Below are 23545 nucleotides of genomic sequence, written 5' to 3'. Positions count from 1 at the left end.
ATCACTTAAATGAGAAAGGAAAAAACAGATTTAAGATCAGAAGATATTATTATGTTTATTAGTATATCTAAGTTGATACACAGTGTAATGTAGAGCAGATAGTTTTATCAGTGGATGAAATGTATTTCCCTACTGGCAGGCAGGAGAAAAGAAACCAAGTGTCCAAATAACATTTAAATTTAGATGCAAAGGAATTTATCTTGCTATCCAAATCAATATGCATATTTGGTTGTAATTAAATGCTTTTTTTGAAAAAAAAAAAAAAAAAACAACACAGTAGGTTTGCCTCTAATTTGGACTTTCCAAATCCCACTTAAAACAGGTGTAAACTTGGAGGAATTTTCAATTTTCTATCAGAAGTATCCGAATTTATATATATTAAATGGCTACATACTGTGCACTACAGTCTGTTTGGCTGTATTACTATGAATTCACAGATAAAATGTGCTTGTTGCCTTTGAGCTGAAAAGTTCCTTCTGTACCTCTACTGTTCTTTTTCAAAATATTTTATTGGTAATGGCATACATACCTTGCACATCTTTGAATTTACAACCAATTGCAATTGCGTTCAAAGTAAACAATCTCTTTTTTTTTCCTTTTTTTTTACATTATTTAATTAATGAAACAAACATTATCAATGTAACAAGCTGAAAAGTACAGCATATTGATACAAGACTGAGGTAACAAAATACTTTGCCAAAAACCTAGATTCCAATGCTAGAGTTTAGTGGTTATTACAGGTGAGACATTTCACAAGAATTGTAGAAATAATTCTTACACAAACAGCATGCAGTCGACTGCCGGAAAATACGGCCAAAAATAGTGCAACAGTTTTCACACAAAACAAACTAAAATGTTGAAATTTGCTTAGACTATAATATGACAAATAAGTTGCAATTCGAAAACTACTGCCTTTGCCTCATTTTAGTGCTATTTGGATAAACATATTTTGGCACTTACTAACATTGAAATTGCAGATAAGTAAGGGAATAATATTGCCTAAACACATTTTATATCTTCACAAGTTTGGGAACAGTCAATCTGAGATAATATGTATTTCCCTACAACTGTTGCAGTTTTTCTTTGGATGAAAACTTGCAAGGTTTGCGATATTTCTGAGAAAAGGCTGTATTAATCAGTACTTATTTGCAATATGCTGTGTGCCAACAGCAGTTTCAATTAACATTAAAAGTGCCAGGTGAGAGGAAATAGTATCAAAACAAAAAACCTTTATCCAGTAGCTACAAACTATTTACTACTCATAAACTCATCTAATGTTGGATCAAGATATTTTAACAATACTATTACACTATTATTACATTATTATTGCTTCATTACTCTTATTTATTTATTTATATTGTATAGCCATTTCACAATTGTGCTATACTGAAGAGGTGACTATCATGTATTATCTATCTACTATGTTCACCTCCCTTCTATAAGCTTTTTTACTTTCAAATGATAATAACATGAAGAAGTTCACACTCTTCTGACACACTTCCAAATTCCAAGGTTTTGAGTAGTATTATTTGAAGGGTTTTGTTTCTCCACATACATATTTCTCTGATAAATAATGGGTGTAATAATCATTCATAAGTGTTTCCATCCATTCATGGCACACTACTTTGGAACCTTTCTGTCAAAGGCATTATGTTTTTATTTAGGAATCTGCTTTAAAAGAAATGAAAATTGATCCTTTTCTAACTTGTCCAAAAGGCTGTATGGCACATAATTTTAAGTAAAAACATATTTTTGAGGAATTTTACAGTAACATATACAACACTTTTGAGACACCTAAAACGCTATTAAGTTCTGAATGTGTACAGGCAATCATTCCTCCTTCCAAGGGAAGGCATGTCAGACATAACTGAAAGTTGTCGTGACATCTACTAGTTTATCTCAACTCCAGTACACTGTACAATATGTCACTGGTGTTGTCTTCCACTATATCACACCAGAAATGAGTGGTTGTTTACATGCTTCTAATGCATATTCATTATGCCAGTAAGTGTTCCATTTTGAATTTAACCTATATTTAAGACAGATCAGGTTATTCCCCTTTAAGGAGAAAGGTTTACCAATACAGAAACTTAATAAAATTTTACACGCACAGTCATTTTTTGGTCACTGTTCTTGAAGTCTGCAGTTAAGATTTCATTTGGGTGGACAATGCCTTCTTTACTAGGTATTCATTTGTTAGTCCACCTAAAAAGTATAATGGGCAATATTTTAACCGTTCTTTGAGTAAACTTTCTGTGACTTTTTTGACATGATCTCAGACAAGTTCTTCTTTGCTCATGATGGCCAAATGCATGCTGATGCAGAACAGAAACATTTGATTTGTTTATTTTGTTATTTTACAAGAATTTTAGAGTTTTCCATAGTTAGAGAAATAAGTAAGTCTTATTTTGCAACTGGAAGAGATAATTCATTTAAACATGATTTAAAAGAAAGAATCAATTTCCTCTGGGGTAGTTTTTGGTAGCTCACATTTAAACCAGTAATGCAGGGATATTTCGGCTATGGCAGTGTTCCAGTAGCCCTTTTAACACAAATTGCGTTTCTAGACAAGGATTTAGAAGTTTTCCCTAGCTTTAAGGGTCTAAGTGTAATCTAAAGTAGTGACAAAACTGCATATGGTTCAAACCATATCGATGCTAAAAACACAGAATACACATGGCTATAGGTGGCATACTCAGTAAAATGGCAATTCATGTAACCTGTGTCCTTATGAATAATCTTGTTGATAACTAATTACTGAAGTACACATCTGCAGAATAATTCCAATGATGTATTCTAGCAGTTTTAATTGATTTACTGATTCACTATATCAAAAAGCTTTTACATTTTACATTAATAGCACTGGATGTTCTGCCTTTGCAGATACTTGTGTTTTTCTTGGTCCACTGCTGTCTTAATTTAACAAGCAAGAAGAAAAAAAGTATAAATATATGTCTTTTTTTTTTTTTTTTTAATACAACTCATGTCATCAAAGAATACCTGTCAACTTCACATAAATTTTCATGGTCTGTAATCTAGATCTTGGCTTGCAAATCTCTCCTCCATGTAGTCTTAGGAAACACAGAGGAGATTTTCCTCTTCCTACAATTAACAAGGTTTAATTAGTAATGTCTTACAGCAGTAATGCCTTAAAAACAGAGGAGTTTTAAACCAAAAAAGCACTGAACTTATCATGGCAATAGAAAAGAGCTGTGACTACATTGCTGCTACGGCACAGCAGGGTTACAGCTATGGATGTAGGAAGAGTTCCTTTACAGGAACAGGCTCAGATAGTGAGAAGGCTGGTTGTTGTTTTTCCCTTTTAAATTCTGTGGGCGTAAATGTAGAGGCTTCTACATAACTGCTGCACTACCAGACAGTCTTGCCTAGCTTTCATTGCCATCATGATTTTAGAAATGCAGTACCATGACTGGATGCCACAAAAGTGCACCATGTATTGGAATTAAGTGATGCTGAGTCACTAACAGTAAGACAGAACAGCAAATAATGTTATGGAGTCATTCTGAGGACACAGGGCAATGTGTATCACACAACCTGATTATCTGCTACCCTGTATCAAGGAATAGCAGTTCCCTTTATGATAAACAATATTCAGATTTAAAAAACAAACGGACAAACAAACAAAAACCAAACTGTAATAGTTATATGGCTAGTAAGAAAACAAAAAAAGACACTTAACACAACATTAAATTTAAAACTATACACCTTAAATTCCTTGCCAAGGTATTCCAGAATAACATAACCAAATAAAAATAACTGCTCTGTGCCAAAATACATTTTTACCACATAGCTCAAATTTGAACAAAAGAATTGTACAGAGATTTTATATAAAATCTGAGGCAGCCACATTGCAAAGCAACTCAGTGCACTTACGTTATAAAAAAGTTGTTTCACAATTTTCTATCCTAATTGACACTTTGCAGCAAGTTAACACTGTCAATTATTCTGTGCATTAGAAAGAACTGAAACCCAACATGGGCCAAATGTTCTTCAGTCACATAAAGCAGCTTAACAATAAAAAGAGCAATTTAAAAAAGGATAGGCAGAAGATATGATGCTCAGTTTGTGGTCAAACATCAGTTCAGAGGCAATCTGCAACCACAGAAAGTTGAAAACTCTAGAATCCTGCAGGAGTCAGGATTAATCTTCTGTCCATCTAACTGGTCTACTTCCACTCAGTGCATGAGACTATATCTGGTTCTAAGGACAACATTCACTTTCTGCTTTTAAAAGCTGTGCCAGAATCACTTTCAAGTTACACACGAAAGTGCTGAAGTAGTTGTGGCTGGCTTACATCAGGAAAACTATTATTTTCTCCTCTTCCTCAGAGAAAAATAGCTTGTTTCTTCAGTTTGGCACTTGAAGTCACATCAGGTAAGAGCAAATTATTCAAATGACATTAGGTTAGCAGGTGCCTGGAAGAGAATGTACATTATTCAGCAGTATATTGCTCCTCAGCATATTACAGCACTGGGAAGCTGCAAGGTTACAAAATCATAGAATAATAGAATGGCTTGGATTGCAAGAGACCTCAAAGATTATCTAGTTCCAACACTCCTGCTGTGGGGGGACAGTTGCCAACCATTAAATCAGGCACCAGGTCACGTTGCCCAGGGCTACGTACAACCTGGCCTTGAAGACCTCCAGGGATGGGGCATCCTCAACCTCTCTGGGCAGCCTGTTCCTGTGCGTCACCACCTTCTGAGTGAAAATTTTCCCTGATATGTAATCTAAATCCAGTGGACCAATAATACATTATTCAATGAGAAAGTGTAATCAGTCTCAAATAGGTCCAAAAGACAGCTAACACCATAACTGAAAGAAAAGATAAAAGCTTCAAATTATTTTTATCCTTGTGGACCAATTCCGGTCCAAGAAGTTATTAGTATGCATGGGACGTGCAGGTATGTGTAAATAAGATTCTTGAGCTGTGCCCTGTTACATGTCCTGAGTAGTTGAGCATCCTATTAACATAAGCCCCTGGAAACTTTTCAAGAATTAACTTTTTTTTTCCTGAAAAATGAAGCTGCTATATAAAGGACATTATAAAGCATTTTATAGGACACTCTCTTCAATGGCAGTTATAAACTCAGTCATCAGTTTAATTCCAGTATGTTGGCTACTTTCTTCATTCATGATTAAGTCCCTTCTGAAGCAAAGTCAGGGCTATATTACTACTTGAAGATGCAACTGCAGAGGTTGTACGCTGTTAATGTCACTAATCTTATAGGTAGACTGGTACTAATCTTGATTTAAGGTGGGTACTCTGCAGTTTTAAATACTTTTTATTCCTCCTATTGAAAAACTGGATCAGCGTACACAATGACTTGTCCACACAGGATTGTATGTGCACACAGATTTAAAAGAAGTATCTCCTATTAATGGTTTTCTGCAAAATATGTAAAAGCAGGTAGAGATGGTTTCCCAGTCTTACCTGAGGCTTGTTGCTTTTGCACGCATCATCCAAATGCTTATGCCATAATATTGCATGAAACCTTGAACCAGTCTGGAACTTGTAAACATTACCTATAAAAATAAGAAAATCAAGGGCTCTCTATTTGCAAACAGACATACTGCTTCAGTGGATTCTGATTTCTGTGCAGAAGCAAAAGTCCTGAAGTAAATTGCTGAATTCACATTTGAGGAATATGGTGCTCACACAAAAAAGCCCATGTGAGGCATGTTATTTAATAATCCCTGGTGAAGGCAGCATGAGAACATATGGGTTCTGCAAAGCTAAGAGCAGTGTATAGGAAAAGAGGACAAACTGCAGCTACAGAAAAGACCAGTTAGGACCAGTGAGTGGATCTGATTTATTTCTGTCTCTATTCTCATTAAGACTGTCGTAGTTACTGCCAAAGTTCATTTTTGATATTTGTAAACAAAGTTTTCTTCAGTGTCCTACAGTCCTACTGTGTGCCTCCTCCATGCTTTGATGTCTTGTAAATTGCTTCTTGCTATCAAATATATCATGCATTTCATTCAACAACCAAGAGATGCACTTGTCCAGTACTGAAGCTGATCACATGAGAAGTGAAAGAAGACTCAAAAATCTTTATATAACCTTTCAAAAACCAAAATATTTTGTGTCTTTCTGTTTTTTTTTTAAAGTTGGGTTAAGTTGGAAGAATTATGGCACTTCAAAATTAATTTTTAAAGAGTAATGAATAATTCAAAAGGCTTTTTAGGTAAATGGCTTGATGTTCAAAGAATTTTCATAATATTGTAATTTTCCCCACTGTAAGTCAAGATTTGGTGTAGTCCAATTCAAAGAAAGCTATTCAGAAACTCAGATTAGGGTCTCATTGGTCAGGCAGTATCCACAAATCTTATATTAACTGTTAAGATGCAGCAATACGTCTGTAGGCACCAGAGAGGTAGGCAATGCAGAATATTGCAGAAGTATGTTCAACTTAATTTGTACCCTCCCTTGAAAATCTCTCTTCATTCTTTCAAATGAGTATCACTGTAAGTCCTATAATTGACAAACTCATCAAATAGCTATAATTCTACTTTCTATCACAGAAATATAATTCAGGGAATGTCCACCCTGCAAAATTTACCTTTGTCAGGGTTATTTAGCTGAAAAATATCAGGATGTTCAGGGTCATCAGGCAGTGCCACCATCCAGCCCACAATGGAGATCTTTTTACTAGGTGTAGATTTATACTGCAAGAGACAGAAAAGTATGTCATAGCTAAGAACATATTGGAGATTAATTTTTTGTTGTAGAAGTTGTGCAGACATATTGCTTACCCTAGAAGAACAGCAAGTACATTTAAAATACACTTTTCAGATCTGTCTACGAACATGCAGATTTTGCTTTTAGAACAAATTTAAACCTTACATGTTTTCTTTCATTGCCTCTTAAAGATTTTGCTCCAAAGTACAGAAGATTTGATCCTGAAAGCATAATCCAGTATCTAGTCCATGAAGAAAGCTAAATCAGAAAGGAAAAAGATAATAGAAATTTAATATTTTGGACATTTAAAAAAAACCTATTCACTAGCAAGTCCAAGTGCTAAAAAAGTTAAGTTTAGATGCAAAGAATGGGGATCTGGATAGAGTGTCTTCTAGTATAAATCATACCAGATATCTAAACTTAGGTGGCTGGCTATGAATGCAAGCCATCTTAGTTTGTATCCCGCAGAAATACCAGGACTGGTTTGTACAGTGTGCTGCCTTCTACTTAGACTTCTGCATCTGATCAATAATATTTCTTGAGATGACATTCCTGTCTTCTTCAAATCTTCTAGGGTTGAACAGCAGGGATCTACATAAAAGCTTTCAGTGAACTCAGAAGAAAACAAAAAAAGTACCAATTCACTGGAAACCTGGGAACGTAGGGTAATTATGAACGTCCATGGCTTTGGTGCTAAAGATGCAGCCTTCTCAGTTCACCTGATGTTAAATTTCTGCCCTTAGATAAAGGCATGTCAAGTGAGAGAAATGCTTGTGTCTTGCTTTGCTGCCACAACCTAGAGAAATTAGCTTCAAGTGAAGGGAGAAGCAAAGCTGCTGCAGATCAAATGATATGCAAGGATTACAAACTTGTTATAAAACAAATTATAAAACAAATAATAAATTAAAAATTGCAGTATGATTTTTCAGTTGGTAATAACAACAAACATTTTTTTGTGTGTGCTATCAATCTGCAAACTGCTAATCCTAAAAATTTAAAACAATTGCTATTGAATTAGAATCCCAAGGAGAATTAGAATCACTTACAGTAGGTTTCTTGCCTTCTTTGAGCAATGTTTTCCTTCTTAAGGGTCCTTCCATGGTAACTACTTCCATGGAACTACCTAATGTGTAGCTGCAGGCTCCTGTTGGGCTACAGAATCATAACATTATCATATGTTTTGAAAAAAATACAGGCAAGAAATAAACAATATAATTTAAACCTATTTTTCCTGCATTGCCTTGAATATAATGTAGCATTAGACACAACTCTACAAATATCTATTTTCCAGACCCATACGCCAAAAAAGAATCAGGGCTTTTTAAACACAGCATATTAACAAAAGATTCTATTCGCGGAACTTAGACATTAAAAAAAAAAACAAAAGAAAAGAAATACAGAGACCTGAAGTCAAAGGAAAGATCAGCAATTTTCTATTTTATTTCGGTAAGTTCAAGAAATTATCTAAATGTATTATCTAAATTATCTAAATGTAGCTTAAAGTTTCAGCAATTGGAGCCCGTAATTTAGCTATCAAAAAAAGAAAGCTACCTTGGCTATGTATCGTGATTAATATATTTTTTTCCTCACCCAGTACAAGCATAAAACTTTCCATATACTACAGTGAAAAAGTGCTACGACTGAAAGGACTCAAGTACAGTTAGAAATGTATACTGTCACTAAGAACATGACAACCAAAGATCATTTCATAGGTGATGATCTTCTAGAATTACCTGCTGCTAACCTCTTTTCATTGTCCTGTGATCACAGTTCTGATAGTTTTATAAAGATAAGGGATACTACAGTTCACCTGAGACAATTAAATCACGTCTGATAACGAATACAAGGAAAAGGACATGCATATGATCTACCAGTCATCTGTGAAAGGAGGATGAGTCTGTTTAAGAACAACTATAATGGTATCACAAAGAACAGGCTGGTGAATGTGATATACAAAGCAACCTATACAAGACCTTCACTTCAAAGTGGCAACTGTGACTTTTTAATCAAATGGATTGCTCTATCTATGCTAATGTATATTCTTTCCAGTTCTAATTTTCCAATATAACAAATAGAAGACTCCAGAAAAGGAAGAATGAATACAAGCAATAGAAATACTTGATTATGGATAAACATAAGAAATGTATTTTAGGGAACAGTTCTTTGTGGACTTAACATGTGTATCTCATTTTTATCCTCTTACATCTTATACTTATAGCCTGCATAAAATTTTGAAACAAATCTGCCATAGGCATGTATAAGAGAATATTTTCCAGAAGCAGGTTTAGTTGAAATATTGTTAAAATATATATTCTTTTACTTATTTTTAATATATACATCTACATTCCTGCGTAATTTCTAACTTGGGCTGCTGTCAAATGTCACTAGCTAAGCCAAAATGGCTATTCTTAAAATATTTTGACAGAGTAAACTAATTTAGACAAAACAAAAAGTGACTGGATTTAAACTCCAACTAAATGTCAGTATTTGCAGAATACCATGTTTGGGGCCTGTTGTTTATATATACTTCTTATATATACTTACTACTTACACATACCTCACTCGCAACTATCATAGAATTTATCTGGAATTTTCAGTCAGGCATGGATACAATGAATGTTTTTTATCACTTTAACTATACATAGTTTTCCACATCACCTCTCTTTGGGCTGTAAACTAATTATCCATTAATGAAAAGTCCATGTTTTAGCAGCAAGCAACACTGGAAGTACCTACTGCATAGGCACTGCAGATGTTCCCTCTCCTATTCAGGGTCCAACGCCACACCTCTATGCTTTGCAAAAATAACATATCCTATATGCTTTCTGACACAAGCAGATGCTATGGGTAGCTATCCTATAACTCAGGAAATAAATTATGAGAAAGAGTCAAAAAGGCATCTTTCTAATAACATTACTTGTCACAGACAGATTTATTAAAAACAAGTTTATAAAAATGCTAATGTATAGTCATGCAAGGATACCCTTGCACACAAAATACCTTAGGCTAGGAAAATGTAGACACCAAAGTGAAAGTTCATCACCATAAACTGAGCAAGATAGGCCTGAACTGTACCTGTAGATACAGCTTCGACTCCTGGGAGAATTCCGGATTGGCACCCTCCAATTCGGCCCCAGTGTGGCATATAAACGACCCCTGTTTGCACATGTAAATATTCGATGTGTGAAAATCTAGTCTGAGATTTCAACAATTAGGGTCTGGTAAACATGAAAGAGATCTTTTCACATCCATGAAAAAGAAAACACAACATTACAGCGTTTTATTCTAGAGTTCTCCATTTTTTAAATTTAAGTTATAAGAATAAAAACATAAAAATAACCACTGATTTAGGGCTTATCTGTGATACAGATCACTCAGGAATTTCTCTAAATCTGTTAGTGCTAAATCAGGTTAGTGCTCAGTGAGCAAAAATGAAAATTAACTCACCTTTCAAGTACTGATGGCAGCTCCTCACTAAATTCTGAGCTTTCACTGCTATCTAGAAAAAGTGGAGAACAGAAAAGGAGTAAGAAAACCATCTAAAATGAGAAGAGGCTTATATCAGCCCCTCTCATTTGTAATGTATCACTGATGAACGAAGTCACTGTTGCTGTTGTATTTAAATACCACAAATCTGCACATTACTTTTATTTTCATTACGCTGTCTTTTCGTTAAAAGCTGAATACTTCAGAAACACAAAATCTAATTACTCTGTAACACAATATTTCTACATAATATCTGCAAGTCAATTAAAGTCATTAGACATGATATCACTGTTTGTTTGTTACAAGCATGCACACCTGCAACAGATGGTATGCTAGCTGCTGCTAGGATTCATAACAAATCAGTGAAATGGAATTCACAATGGTAGAACCTATTTCTCATCCAAGCCCTTGACCCATCTGTCTGACCTTCCCTGGCATAGCTATTTAATTCCATTTTCATTTGCCCAAGAGTGTTAAAAGAAAATTGAAATACAGTCGATTAAGTAACTGAGTAGTAACTCCGATCTCCTTTCTTCAGTACAGTAGCACAATCTTTGCCCCGGAGCTACCGGGCTTCCTAATTCCTTGATTTTGTATCTCCCTATGACTTTACAAGAGAACTGGGAGGGAAAACCAGGTAAGTCAGTCCCCACTCAGTCCCTACCTACGGAAATGCCATTGGTGAAAAGCGAGTTCAGCACGTGGCTGCGGGTCGGGCTCTGTGACTCCAGGACGCTGTCATCCAGAAGGTGGCGCGGCCTCTCTGTCGGGAAAGTGGCGCTTTTGCTCTCCACCACACTGAGCTGACACATCATGCTGGAAATTTGAAAAGAGAAAAATGCAAGAACCCTCTTATGTCATCTGATAACAACCATTTCCGTCTGATATTTCTACTCAGGCTTTACGTCATCATACAATGAACACAAAATATAAGTCTATAGGTTATTATGCAGCAAGCAGATAGCTGGGCACTAAGCTGAACAAACACATCAATCACAAACTGCGTTTCCTTAACCCATTAAATGTGAAATTTGGTATATGCTCGCCTTAACTGGAGAGCAGGTGCTCGTACTTAGCTAGCAAAGTGTCTCATTTGTAGAACAGTGCAAAAGGTCACAGCTTGCCAGAATGACAAGAATACTGCCAGCAAAAACACAAAGTGTCAGAAGAAAACTAAGAGAATACATAGCAAAGCCTGAAGCACTCCGGCAGTACAGGAAAGGGAAGAAGCAAATACCAAAGTGTTCTGCTGCCAAATTAAACCTCAGTGATGCATGAAGCTGCCTGAGTGTGACGGAACCTGGAGTACCCACTTGTTTCCCAGGCTGTGACTCTTCCTGTGCCTTGGTATAGGAGGTGTAGACAGACTTGCTGCTACTGAGGTGTCGGGACATGTTGGTCTCCTGCTGAATTTCATAATTGCTGACACTTCAGCTGAACCTAAAAGACAGAGATTATTTAACACTGAACTTGGTAAAGCCCAGAAATTCATGGGCTTGTGTGTTTAGCAGCTGATTAAAATTAATTATTACAGATATCCTGAAGACATGATTTCTGATGAGTATAGCATCCATAGCCTTCATTTCTGCTATTAATTAGTCTCCATATACTTGAAGTGCCTGAAAGTAATCTTTAAAACATCTCTGTACATACTTTCAACAGTGAACTCCTACAAAAAGTCTTGGCACCCTTACAATAGTTGTATGTGCCAAAGTGCAATATGCAGAGCCATAAAGTCAGTCTGTATCTCGGGTGTGAGTAGGAATGTTCACACATGTTTAGAGTTTCACTTACAACTCCATGTTGTGAATAAACTGTAAACAGTCTGCTCATACTGACTCACAATTTGAGCATGTAAGAGAAAATAAGGGCTTTTCATGTGTCTTACAGCCAGACAGATGTACTGCTTCTCACTATGAGGCTTAGGGATGTCTCACTACCATTACTCTTTCTCTCATTTTACAGATTTTATGAGGCCCCATGGAAAACACGGACAAGCTGTTCTAGCTTCAGTTCCTTGATGCAGTCTGCAAAAGACTGGCAGTGAATTCTGCAATACAGTGGAGAACAAGGCCTATTATCTTCAGTGAATACAAGGCTATTCTTGGCTTCACAATAAACAGTTAAGATTTCACAGTTAAATATTTAGTTGTGATGTTAGTACTCTTGACAGAAATTGAAATGGTGATCATGATTGTGGCTGTCTGTCCCATACCTACTTATCTCCAGACTTGGTACAGCTTAAGTAGTAGCAAGACAGACCTCTTCTTGCATTTACAGAAATTACTTCTTGTACACTCCAGTGACCGTAGGTTATTCAGTTTCTGGCCTCTAACCTATAATCACCTGTTAATAGTTCAGGAGAGACACAAACTTTTTGATGTGAAAAACACAGAGAGCTATCATTAGAATCCTTACAAAAGTGTCTGGACTCAAATTACAGATAAAGAGAAATAGGAAAAAACCACCATTCTAGGGCATAGACTAAAAATGAGATGTGAAGACTTGCTAGTAACAGAAATGATTCTGCATTTGCCCTATAGCCTACTTCAACTCCTCCCAAGCATAGGAGTAATTCATCAGTTTCTTCAAGGGAGAAGTGAAAATGCATGGAATGCAAAAAGGAACAGGACATCAAGTAATGAGTTTGTCCTAATAATGCGCAAAAAATAATATGAACAGATGCAAAGATCTTTTACTGTCTTTATTCACTCTACAGTACAGACTTGAATGCAGATGTATGAAATAAAGGAATTAATTCCAAAATACTTGCATTTTTATTTCAACATAGCTTAGGCTCTGGAATTTCACTTTGAACTGAGTTATCATAATGAAGAATTACAAAGAGTCTTCAAGAGCAGAAAAGGGTAATCTTTATCCAAACAGTGTTCTGCAACATTTGAGCAAAATGTTTGTTGTGCAGTTTAAGTAACAACTAAAGGATCCTCAAAAAAAGGAGAAAGAGGAGACAATTTCCAGCATTTGAGAGAGGGGAAACAAGTTCATTGCAAGAATCTTCATTAATACTATTCATCAGATCATAATTTAGTAGGAGAAGAAAAGGACAAAACACTTTGTAATGCTGTTTTCTGCTTTCTTTCTGCATACCATCATACATGCAAACAGATTTCTGCTCACTTGGCTTTGCTATCATTTGTTTATTGCAATTGAGAATTTGTGAAGCATGACACTATTGTAGCATGAGTCATTAGCATATGTGGCTTCAGAGAAGGTCTTATGCTTAAAGGTCACATGTAATTCTAAAAAAATGCATTTTTAATCATTTCTTGATCCAGAAATTCAACGAGAACCATATGCCTGGGAGGTGGGAAGAAAAAGACTTAGTACAATGTTCTGCTGTATTTTCAATTAAAATGTTGTGTCTGGGTTGTAAGAAGACACTGGAGGCTTTTCCCCCAAGGTAAACAGGATTCACCCTTCTCTTCTGCCATGGAGGCTGAGCAAAAGTAAAAATAAAAGTAAAAATAATTAATCTGAGCATGATTAGTTGGTGACTAATAGATTGTAAAAACTCTTTGAATTAATATTTCACCAGCAGGCAGGAATTTCAGACCCAGAGTCTTACTAACAAGAATGTACATTCCTCTATTGTCCTTAACCACAACATTTCATCATGAATTCTTAAAATATGAATGAAGTCCATTTAAATGCATGCAGAAGATTCAGCAAAACTTTCTGTCTGAAAATGTCCAGCTCTTCTGACAAACTGAGTTCAGAATCATAGAATCACAAGGTTGGGAGCAACCTGTAAGATCATCCAGTCCAACCGTCTTCTCATTACCACTGCTACCACAAGCTACTAAACCAGATCTCGCAGCTCCTCATCCAGACAGAAACATCCAGAAGAAACAGAGTTTACTCAGCAAGCTCAGTTTATAGCATCTTTCCATCAGGTATTTTCAACTTGTGAAACATTACAATAGTTAGAAATACTGTGGTGTTTACTACCTGGTTAGAAGCTCAAAATATTTGAGAGCTGATTCAGCATGAAGACTGCGACAGAGGAGAATTTTCTGGAAAATTCTGAGGATGTATATTAAGCAAGAGTGCAGTCCAAAATTCAGCTAAACCTTCAGTGTTGATGTGGCCACTCAGGGGTTACTGTTGCACCTTGTAAGATATTAATTGTGCCACTCCTTAATCTGGCTACATAATTGCTTCCGCCTCGCCTTCTGTTGTGGTGGTTCAGATCTTTCCGGTGCTACTGTCAGTTCTAAACCAGAATTTGCAATAAGTCCTTGGAAGTGGATGAGACAGTTCAGTGACATGCCGTTCAATAACTTGTTGAAAATTCAGTCTGTGAAAGAGTTGCAGTCTTAAAGGCAAACCCTTAAATGAGTATCAGCATGATGCAGCACTTTTTTTCACAGACACTGCACCACAAAAAAATTAACAAAGTTGCTTAGACATAATACATGACAATCTAACAGATTAAGTATCTCAGTGTGGAGAGCCACTGAGTTCAAAGCAGTAAGACTATTTGATTAATTTGGTTGTAAGACAGTGGTCATTGGCACAAAGCATCAAAAGTTTTATCCAGAGAAAGAACAGCGAAGTATCAAGTATTGTGCTAACACAGTCAAGCCATAACAAAATCAAAGTCAGATGGATTTGTCTCCTAGTATTTTAAGTGTTTATAGATCTAAATGTTATCTCTACCCAGGCCTCCAAAAAAATAAAGTGATGATGTCTATGAACAAAAACAGGTCTTTCTGAACTTTCACTCTACAAGTCTACCTTAATTTAAAAAAAAAAATAAATTTCCCTTTAGAAAACCTTGGGTGAAATTTACATTAATGTGAATATAATAAAAAGAAAAATATTTGAGTGATCATTATAACAAGAGCTTTTATTACTTGGACAACTTCAGAACAGAAAAAGTTTATTAAAATGAACCGAAACAAATCACGTAATATGACTAGGGATTGTTTATCTCAGATTGAAGACTGACATAAAAACTATTCTATCTGTTTTCAGGTTAAAATACTGCCTAACTACAGTGAGATTTCCCAACGGTGACAGAATTTGTCAGAACAGGGGCAGGAACCTTATAATTTAAGCCAACGGTTCCAGCCTGGCTTCCTAGCTATTCAGTATGGTAATCACAATCTCTTTGATCAGTCCTGGGAAAAGAGATAAAGGACTTAATTCCTGGTTAGATGTCTTTAGGGAAGATCCCGATAATAGAGAATGCTTTGCAGGGAAAAAGTGCAGACAGAAATATTGTCTGTGCTGATATAACACTGTCTGAAGAAGTTATTTTCTGTGTATTTCTGCTTCTTCCTCATCCCCAAGTCAAGAGAGAGAAACAAACACCATCTGGATCTATTAAGTTTGTGTTAAGGCAAAAAGAATCTGAGCCGAAAAACCTTTAGAAAGTCTTTATATCTGCTCCTCTGTCAAATGTCTACAAAGAAGACCTGCAGAGTTTGGAGCTCTCATTAGACTGGAATTCTGGTGCAAGTACGCTCAGTTCAGGAAGAAGTCAGGGGTGTAAAGGGTGTCGTATGAGTTACAAAGCACAAGAGAGATGACCTCATTTCTGTTAAGGGGTAAAAGACAAGTGAGACTGTGCCAAGAAGGATGCCAAAGAAGGTAGATGGTGAGATACTGATGAACGCTGCACAGCCAAGGGATGTTTATGGACATACCAGACTGCTGAGCAATTAGCTGGGCAACCTATGCCTGATACTGCTGATAACAAAATTCCAAAACTTCAATTCATTTGAGATTATGTTGCCCATTTTTTTCCCCCAGTAACTGAAGTCATCTGCTACTGCTAACTCTCCTTACTCTCCTGGCTCCACTCCTAGTGCATACTGTTACCATGATTGCTATTCTGTTATTTTGCCTTTCATGGAGACAAAGCACTCTTAGTAGGATTTTCCAGTCAGCTGGCATAAACACGGGTTAGTTTGGTTCTCATTATTTCTCAGAATCATTTTCAAGGCTATGCTGACATGCACAAAAAATATTGTATAAAAATATTAAAACATTATTAAAAACTGTTTGCGTTAGAGAACATAAGACAACTTCATCAGAATGAGCTGAGTGCTGTTTAGTGGTCTGTGGCAAGAACATTTGGAAAAGTTTACACATATCCCAGAGGATCTCACTGTTTTTTTCCTTTGCATAATTTTTCCATGAATAATCCTTCAAATGTTATAAATGAATGTTACTTTCGCAATCTTTCAGTAGAACATGTGAACATTTACAGCCTCCAGAACTCTTAAAAAAGTAACAGGGTGAAGAAGTTACAGTTCATAATTTTTCCCTGCTTAACATCTATCAATAAGCCAATACCGGACAACTAAACAGAAAACTGAAAATGAGTTGTATATTGTATGCTGAAAAATAGTGACAGGATTCTTCTACAAGGTAAAATATCTTCAACTACTTAGTATTTCTTTTGTTGAGAAGCTAGGAAGTAAAATTGATCAGCTCTGTTTCCAAAATTTAATAGGCACTCCAAGACACAGACTCCCTAGTTAAATCTTTGCTGTGAATTTTTAACTTTTGTTGCCACTGTAACCAAAGTCAGTGGGTGATAATTAAAACTTTCAAATATCAAGGGCTATTTACAAAACACACAATAAGGCACTTAAGAACAATGTCATGCACAGAATCAAGACGTAAAAATAAATAAATCTAGAATGATAGTTATTGTTGAAGTATAGTTTTCATTTTCAAAACATTGCTTTAAAACTCAGCAAGATTCAATGCATACAGCACATAAAAACACAAAAACACATGTTACACCCACTTCTCAGACAAGAACAAGGTAAGGACAAGAGTCTGGTAGCACCTCTCTGTGCTTTCTAAACTGCCCCCCTCAACTTCAACTGCTACTTCTATAGATTCAATTAATTTCATAGAATCATAGAATCATTCTATTCTGAGTTGAAAAGGACCACAATGATCACCTAGTTTCAACCACCCTGCTGTGTGCAGGGTCGCCAACCAGCAGATGAGCATTTGTGTTACTTACCGTGCACCAATACAAGGTATAAAACCCTGACCTGCTGAATATCTTGCGGCTGCATCTATAAGGTAGTACACGAGCCTAGCTGACATCTGTAGTGGCAGTGAAAACATATCCACTGTGAAGGCGTAGATACAGAGAAACTCTAAAATCTGAGTTCCAAAAAATACAGTAAGCAGTTCATCAAAAAAACTTTTTGTAAAAATTAATTCCTGTGGTTGTTGTGAAGAAAGAGACAAAAAACAGTAGAAAAATCCCTTTTCCTCTGTGTTCTTTACATTTCTATGAACTAATAGCATGACAGTTAAAATAAATACCAGTGAACTAGGATAGCAAAGAGACTCGTTGGTAAGGAAGACACAGAGAAGTAATAAGTCATATAATTAAAATCGGAGTGTGACCATCTTCTCTTGATGACTCTCACATAATATTCTACAATTTTTGGACAGACTTGGTCTGTTAAGAAAAAATACACACTACTTCTGTCTCAATTTGGTAGATAATTTTGGATAATTACATGTGAATCCCACAATTTGTTTGGCATTAATTTCTTTCACAAATACCCAAATGACTTTTAAAAATGTGTAGGGAAAGTATCACAGAGGAAGAGTTGGAAATGAGCAAATGAGCATAGGCTTAAAACTAAGGAGAAAAGCTTTCTGGATGGCCTGTAAACTTTTGTAAAGAAAGTAAAGTTTGCCATTTCTAGTTTAAAAAAAACAGATGTTATGCATATGAAGCAGTAATCAAGCACTTGCATGAGGATTAGACAAATCTAATTTCCACAGAATGACTGGCTGCTAAAGCACTTAGCACAAACTATTTATTAGTTACCAAAGCAACTACTAAAACAAATGGCAAAACTAAATGTCAGACTCTGTGTTTACATGGAAAATCATGTTTTTTTCTGTGTTTTGTTTTTTTTCTTTTTTCTTAATTCTAAAATGCCTGGAGTGCTGTAGAAACATCACTAGTGTAGTACACCTACTTCCAGAGGATTACAAATGTGCAAACATTCCAGTCCCTCTTCTTTTTTCTGCACTTAACTCCTGCATATCATAAAGCTTACATTTGATGAATTTGCTGCTTCTAATTATTAGATATATATAAGAAGCTCTTCAACAACTCTCAAAGATGAATGAACTCAACGCAATGGGCTGAATTCCATCCCAAAAACAAAAAATTAAAATACAGTGGTTTCAGATTAATTGCTCCTTCTGCTAGGGCAGTAAGGTAAAACCTCTGGTCTGTTTAATCTCCTCTCAAGAATTATACTGTGGTATCCTTAGGAAAAAATAACAAAAAAAATCAAACCAAAACAGACACACACACACCCCCCCAAAAAAAAAGAAAAAAAAGAAAAAAAAAGAAAAAAAAAGGAAGGGGTGAGAAGCTGAGCCTGACTAAGGCATAACAAAAAAAATAAAGATGCCCATTGCTGAGGGCTGGCTGTTGCCTTCTATATGCTAACATTAATGAAGCGGTTAGTTAAAGCACACAGAAATATCAAGTCACTCACTTAATATTAGAGAGATAATTTCCTGGACATGGTAATTAACATCATTTTATCTTTCCATAGTTGTATTCCAGGACAGGATAATGTGGTCTATTTCAGACAGCAAGTAACCATTTTCTATATTCTGATTAGTACGTGAGCTCTGAGCTTTTCAAAATAACATTAATTACAGAAATCATAGAATGGCTTGGGCTGGAATCAAGAATCATCAAGTTCCAATCCTCCTGCCACTGGCAGGGTTGCCAACAGCTAGATTTAGATTTAGTACTAGATCAGATTGCCCAGGGCCCCATCCAACTTGGCCTTAAACATCTCCAGAGATGGGGCATCCACGGCCTCTCTGAGCAACCTGTTCCAGTCCCTTGCCACTCTCACAGTAAAAAACTACCTCCTGATGTCTAATCTAAATCTTCCCTCCTTTGTTTAAAACCATTACCCTGTGTCCTATCACTATCTATCCTCATGTTTATAAACTCCCTTTAAATATTGGAAAGCCACTATGAGGTCACACCACAGCTTTCTCTTTTCCAGGCTGAACAAGCCCATTTCCTTCAGCCTGTCTTCATAGGAGGGGTGCTCCAGCTCTTTGATCATCTTTGTGGCCATCTGCTGGACCCTTTCCAAAAGTTCCACATCTTTCCTGTGTTGGGGGCCTCAGAGTTGGACACCATACTCCAGCTGTGTCTCACGAGGGCAAAGCAGAGTGGGACAATCACCTCCCTTGCCCTGCTGGTCACCCCTCTTCTGATGGAACCCAGAATACCATTGGCTTCCAGGCTGCAACCACGCACTGCTGGCTCATATTAAGTTTTCCATCAACCAGGACCCCTAAGTCCTTCACAGTCCTTCAATTAAGTTGATAAAGAACATAAATAAAGTTTTCTACACTCATCTACTCTTAATACACACATTCTAAGAAACATCAGTTGCTTAAAAAGATAGCTTATTTGTATTTCATTAGATCCTTTCTTCAGTTCTAGAAAAATATATTGAGTTATACCATCTCAAATAATCTGTTTAATAGTTGTACCATAAATGCTTAGCAAGTCCTAGCCAACACTGCAGGAACACAGATGTCTTTTACAGCTAATTCAACTGGAAACTTTGAACAGTTTGCATGCTGTAGCCCTCCTCCTTCCCCCCTTCCTCCCCACCTTCTCTCCCCCTGCTCCCTCCCGCCTCCCTCTCTCCCTCCTTCTCCCCACTGCCTCTCTCCACAGCAAGGCAGAATGAACAGACTTAAGTAGCTGCCAAGGAAGTTGTGTGAATCACACTGTTCCTCAAAATATACAATTGAACTGTTTAAAGCTCCTTTTTAAATGCTACTTGCAAATAACAAGAATCTCTACAGTGCTATGGTAGGCATGAAATCGTTCTGTGAAAGCACTATTCACAGTTACACATACATTCGGCAATTAAATGAGACCATCGTAGCCACTAATACACAAAACATAGCCTGTTGTGAGACATTCATTTTAATCAGATGTTTGCCTCCCATTCAAAATTTACTGGAAAACCAGTTGGCAACCAACATGGAAAAGGAACACATGGTTTTCTCCAGTACTTTACAAACAGAAATACAGATGGATATAACTGCTTTTACTGAGCTTCACACTCCTTTAGATACTTCAACAGGAAGAAAGAAACCCACAGTGTCTCTGGATAGAATAAACTGTTAATCTTCTTTTGAAAGAGAGGTTAGGTAAAAGATGAAAAGACAGTGCTGAGAAGGAAAACATTTCTATAATCAATACAACTTATGCTTCAGGATATGAAGAAGATACTACTTCCTGCCACTTAATTCATTATAAACTTCGGACTCGTTACTACAGTACTGAGCTTTTCTCCTTACTTGGAAACATATGGCAGTCTGTATGAAGTATGTCACACATAGAACTCAACCACAGAATCAAACAGAATTAGATTATTAATAATGTGTTAACTTTTTCACTATCAGAAAGACTGAACTAATGACTGAACTTCAAAGGTCATGAATCTTTATTTTACCTTAAAGTGACTATATTCAGACTCCTATGCCTTTGATTAGCACACTGGACTACTGCCTAAACCTTTTTCAGATCATCTCCCACAGTTATAACTTGTTGACTGGAAAGAGTTTACTGTTGATGTACAATAGTTGAAGTGGAAATAATCTTAAACTATAACTTGAACGAAATTTGAATCCAAATAATGTTGACTTGAATATCTTAGAATGTGCTATTTTAATTCTGTGTGGTCAAATAACTCATTACAAACATATCCATATTTTATATTCAAGATTAACATTTGGCTATCTCTCTAATTATTAATGTTGTGAAGTAAAAAATAAACCATGCCTTAATGCTTGATTACATTTCAATTTGAATTCATCTTATTTCACTGAAGTAATCTTCCTTGGAAATCAGCTTGATTTTTCATTAAAGTACACTGGATTTTAGCATCTTTGCTCTCTGGTGAAAAAAAACATTTAAATATTACAAAATATTGGTGGCACTCATTGTCTGGATGACAGTAAATGAGAACTCTCTAATTGAGCAAGAAACAGAAGTGCATAAGCACGTCAAGCTTTTGAAGGAAATGCTAACAGAAGAACTAACCAACAGGAATGATTCAAGATTTGGTTTCTAGTCACCACTCTGAACAGAGCAACCTTACAGGGCATGAAGGGGCAATGTAGATTGAGAAGGAAAAGTTAACTCTTTCCTAATACTCCTAGATAGAATATGATTACCTATTAAATCCAATTCTTTCCCATATAAACTCTTCCTCAGCCAAACTCTCTCCCCCTTCTGCCCTTCTCTCCCCTATCATCTGCTATGAAAAATGACATTTGGAATGCAAAATTAAATTGCTTGTCAGATGTAGTATAGTCTTCTCTCTCTCTTTTTTTTTTTTAATACATTCACACATGGTTTAGCACAGTGAGGCAGAAAACAGGCCACTCGGGTAAAGGGATTAAAATTGAACAGCTTTTGTGATACTGGTTCCCATAGTAATAACTACATTTTACATATTTTCATGTTTGTTTAGCTTTTAGAAATTTATGCTCCTCTTCATCTGTACATTAAACAATTTAATTAAGTATGTTACATGTGCTCCTTTCCTTTTTTCAAACAGTTTATAGAAAACTCAGAGGGTGGTGACCCACTGGAACAAGTTGCTCAAGGAGGCTGTGGATCCCCATCCCTGGAGGCATTCAAGGCAAGGCTGGATGTGGCTCTGGGCAGCCTGGTCTGGTGGTTCATGACCCTGCCCATGCCAGGGGGGTTGAAACTCGATGATATTTGAGGTCCTTTTCAACCCAGGCCATTCTCCTATGATTCCATGAAAACTAATGCCAGCATTATGCATTCAATGTTCCGTCCAATTGGAAGTTCTAATAATTGTATGTGCATGGATGCACATACATAGCAGTAATCAGTATGAAAAGGAGCCTTGCATAAATGTTTATGAGCAAGAGTTCAGACTATGGAAATATCTAATTTTATACTTCTACTTCCATATATTCTGATTAGAAAGGATGTCCACAGCCAAAACATCATTGACTACTGCTAAATCTTTCAAAAAGACACCAGAGTTGTACACACAACCACTAGAAGAAATCTTTCTTAGAGATGCATTTCTCATCATGATTTACTTTTTCAGTTAAGAGCTAAAGTAACCTATTCAACAGATCATATAATTCATAAAGGGCTTTTATCAGAGAAAAAAAAAAATCTGTAAGATTTTATGCTTCCTATTAAAAAATATGATGCTTACTAAAAAAAATAATCTCAAAAATACTGCTTCTTTGCCAGCCAGAAATAACCCTTAAGTATGTTCCTCATTTGCTGTTAAATCTTACATCTGAAATCAAACATTTTTCATTCATTCAAGATCAACAAATTTGTTTTGTCCAGTCATATAAAAGTTGATATGTGCAAAATCAATCCCAACATGTGGGGTAATGTCTGTCACTGTAAGAACATCCAAGAGCGAATATAACAAATGAAGGACAATTATTTAAGACAAAGGACAATGCTAACCCAAGTACAGGCTGGTACTGTAAAAATTTGCAGTGAAAATCAGATCCTTGACTACTATAAGAAGAATGGTGTACTGGACTGACGATGTTCTTAAACTTGCCAAATGCATGGAAAGAGACCAATTTTCTAGCAGTCCCTACAAGATAATTCTGTATTTGCAATAAAAATCCGTATTTGAAGCAGATCAGTGGTCTTTCCCATATACTTCATTACTTTCCCATATACTTCTGTAATTAAAATTATTTTCTTACATTTAGAAATAAACTTTTATACCTGTCAGATCTTCTTTGGAGGAAACCAGTCGAGGAGAGCTGTTACCTGGCTCAATTCTTAATGATAACCTGGAAAAATAAATTTTTTAGATAAATTAACAATACCATTTCTCAATAAAAGCTCAAATAAACTTATCAAAGCAATTATTTTGGCACTGGTAAGCAGCAATTTTACCTTGCTGGAAATATAATTTATTTGGAAACCATGGAAAGATTTATTTAATAAACCCATCACAAAATGGTCTCACTGGTCATGCCCACGTAAGCATTCAGCTTTTCCTTCATATAACAATGCAATTTTCAATGTATTCCTTGTGAAATTTAGGCAAGGACATTCTCGTATTTCTTTCAGTGACCACAATATTTGACGAAACCAAAAAAGATCTACTTCCACACAATTACCTGTTTTTCTTGAGGAGAAAAAAAGGAGGAAGGTAAGTCAGAAAGGAAGACATAAGTTTTTAACTAGGTTCTAGAAAAAGGTATGGTATCTTTATACAATATAGAAAGCATCAGTGGAGTGTACTTAGCTTAAAAGTT

The 23545-nt window shown here is 36.0% G+C and overlaps 1 protein-coding gene across 5 annotated transcripts in view; it reads right to left on the bottom strand.

The window, feature by feature from the left end:
* Nucleotides 1-23545, bottom strand: part of RALGPS1 (Ral GEF with PH domain and SH3 binding motif 1) — a 79372-nt gene that overhangs the window by 2550 nt on the left and 53277 nt on the right. For 4 of the 5 annotated variants that reach the window (XM_031556258.2, XM_019621570.3, XM_085239701.1 and 1 more), the window contains exons 10-18: nt 23007-23074; nt 11503-11629; nt 10854-11005; nt 10151-10202; nt 9779-9859; nt 7750-7855; nt 6869-6961; nt 6585-6690; nt 5456-5547 (exon numbers count right to left, since the gene is read on the bottom strand). In XM_031556258.2, the coding sequence (XP_031412118.1) occupies nt 5456-5547; nt 6585-6690; nt 6869-6961; nt 7750-7855; nt 9779-9859; nt 10151-10202; nt 10854-11005; nt 11503-11629; nt 23007-23074 (877 nt within the window). Of the gene's footprint in view, nt 1-29; nt 4437-5455; nt 5548-6584; nt 6691-6868; nt 6962-7749; nt 7856-9778; nt 9860-10150; nt 10203-10853; nt 11006-11502; nt 11630-23006; nt 23075-23545 lie in introns of those variants that run through there. The other variant, XM_019621569.3, reaches the window with a different exon arrangement.

This window comes from Meleagris gallopavo, chromosome 19 (genome assembly GCF_905368555.1).
Source record: "Meleagris gallopavo chromosome 19, MGAL_WU_HG_1.1, whole genome shotgun sequence".
Classification (NCBI taxonomy): domain Eukaryota; kingdom Metazoa; phylum Chordata; class Aves; order Galliformes; family Phasianidae; genus Meleagris; species Meleagris gallopavo.
Note: the sequence above shows the minus strand (reverse complement) of the source record. Positions and strands in the feature narration are given on the sequence as shown.